This window comes from Lepisma saccharinum, chromosome 20, assembly GCF_977018435.1.
Source record: "Lepisma saccharinum chromosome 20, izLepSacc3.1, whole genome shotgun sequence".
In the NCBI taxonomy this organism is placed as follows: Eukaryota; Metazoa; Arthropoda; class Insecta; order Zygentoma; family Lepismatidae; genus Lepisma; species Lepisma saccharinum.
Window position 1 is genome coordinate 13,192,979 of NC_139248.1, and position 2,102 is coordinate 13,195,080.

General features: G+C 39.2%; 1 protein-coding gene across 1 annotated transcript; it reads left to right on the top strand.

The window, feature by feature from the left end:
- Window positions 1-1,076: 1,076 nt before the first annotated feature.
- On the top strand, window positions 1,077-1,796 carry LOC146003830 (zinc finger MYM-type protein 1-like). Its single transcript, XM_083142255.1, has one exon. It carries the CDS (start codon window positions 1,077-1,079, stop codon window positions 1,794-1,796), a length of 720 nt encoding a protein of 239 aa, XP_082998381.1.
- Window positions 1,797-2,102: the final 306 nt, after the last annotated feature.

The following is a 2,102-nucleotide window of genomic DNA, read 5'->3' on the forward strand; positions in this document are numbered from 1 at the left end:
TTTTTAACTCTGAAGGAATTCGGAAAATCTCGTGTGGATTTTGCTCTGGATCACCACAGACTAGTAACAATCGAGCGCCATAACAAAGTTGTTCGTCAAAATCGCGATATTTTAAAGCGTCTTGCAAGTGTAACAACCTTTCTTGGTAGTCAAGAATTATCATTCCGGGGACACAATGAAAGTGAGGCATCATTGAACCGTGGAAATTATGTAGAACTTGTAAATATGTTGGCAGAATTTGATACTTTGCTGGCAAGTCATTTGGAGAATTCTACAACATTTACTGGCTTGTCAAGTGAGATTCAGAATGACCTTATTAAAAGCACGAGTGGTGTCATAACGGACGCAATTAAGGCCGAGGTAAGTGAAACCAAGTTCGTAGCTATTATGATCGATGAATCCTCGGACGTATCACGGAAATCGCAACTTTCGACGATGTTTCGTCGCAGTCAGGAAAAATTGTTGAGCGTTTCTGGGGGTTTGAGGATGTCAGCAGGAACCGAACTGCAGCTGTAATTGCTGCCCACGTTGTTGAAACAATTCGAAAACTAGGCTGGGAATCAAAATTGGTGTGTCAAACATACGACGGGGCAGCCGTAATGGCAGGGGATCTCTCGGGGACACAAGCACGAGTCAGACAGATTTTCCCTAGTGCAATATTTGTTCACTGTTTTGCACATTGCTTAAATTTAGTACTTTCTCAAACAGTGAGCAACATTAGTGAATGCAAAGTGTTTTTCTCGACGCTAAGTGGCCTTGCTTCTTTCTTTTCGCATTCGACAAAAAGAAATGCTGCTCTCGACGATATAGTTAAAGCAAGGTTACCTGAAGTGGTTCAGACCAGGTGGAACTACAGTGAACGGCTTGTACAAAAAACGTCCGAAAATAGAGTGAAGATAATTGAAATGTTTGAGGACATTATTGGCAATGCACAAGACTGGGACAGTGAAACAATTTCTTCTGCGGGTGGTTTCTTGGCATTCCTGGATAGTTTCGAAACCAACTTTTTTCTTCTCTTGTTTGGGGAAATATTTTCCTTGACGTGATATTTATTTAATGTGCTGCAAACAAAAACTATGGATATTGGATTTTGCTTCAAAGAAATTGAAAGTGTCAAAAGTGACATTACCAAGAAACGAGAACAATTTGACATAATTTATACAAGGACAATAGATATTGCAGGAGTACCACAGCCGAGAAGGAAGAGGAACAATGTAGGCGACACAAAATCTCAGTACGAACGTATATATTGTGAAGTTATAGACAACATCATAAGCCAACTGTCTTCACGTTTTGAAAACCTTGAGGCCCTACGATTTGTTGAATTGCTCGATAGCGGGAAATTTCGCATGTATGCTGCTACATTTCCAGAAACTGCCTTCTCATCGCTTATGCAACTGTACATCCAGCATTTTGACAAAACCTTGTTGCACACCGAGCTCAGTATTGCCTATTCTCGGGATTGTTTCCGCAATAAGAGTGTAAAGGACCTCTTGAAGTACATTGTAAACAACGAATTACAACAAGTGATGCCCGAACTCCACAAACTGTGTCTGCTAGTACTGACTATACCAGCCACAACAGCGTCAGTTGAAAGATCGTTTTCAACGCTGAAACGTATCAAGACATTCGCCAGGAACAGCATGGGTCAGGAAAGGTTGTCAGCCCTTGCTCATTTGTCCATTGAGAAGGAACTATTAAAGGAACTCAAAATGGATGAAACTAAATTTTACGATTGTGTGCTTAAACATTTTCTAGAGAAGAAAAGAAGAATGGAGTATGAATATCGTCACTAAGGGTGGCATCCAATGGACCAAGAGTTTGAAATTTATTGTGGTGAGTACATCGTCTATGCATGTGTTTCTTTGCTTTGAAATGAATTTTTTATTGTTTGTGTTTAACTTTTTATTTAGTGTTTAAGTTACTCCAATGCGGTTTTTAGGGTGCCCAAAAATACTAAATTACATCATGCAGCGTAAAATAAACAAATGATTCCCATTTTTTTTTATCTAAATCGGTTTGGTCACCGTTTGACCATATTAAATAATAATGAACAAATAAAGGTACTAATAAGTAAGTAAGAAATTCCGTCTCCCTTTAGT

What these genes read in the sequence shown, in the direction of transcription:
- LOC146003830 (XM_083142255.1), top strand. Translation starts at nt 1,077, where the DNA reads ATGGATATTGGATTTTGCTTCAAAGAAATTGAAAGTGTCAAAAGTGAC.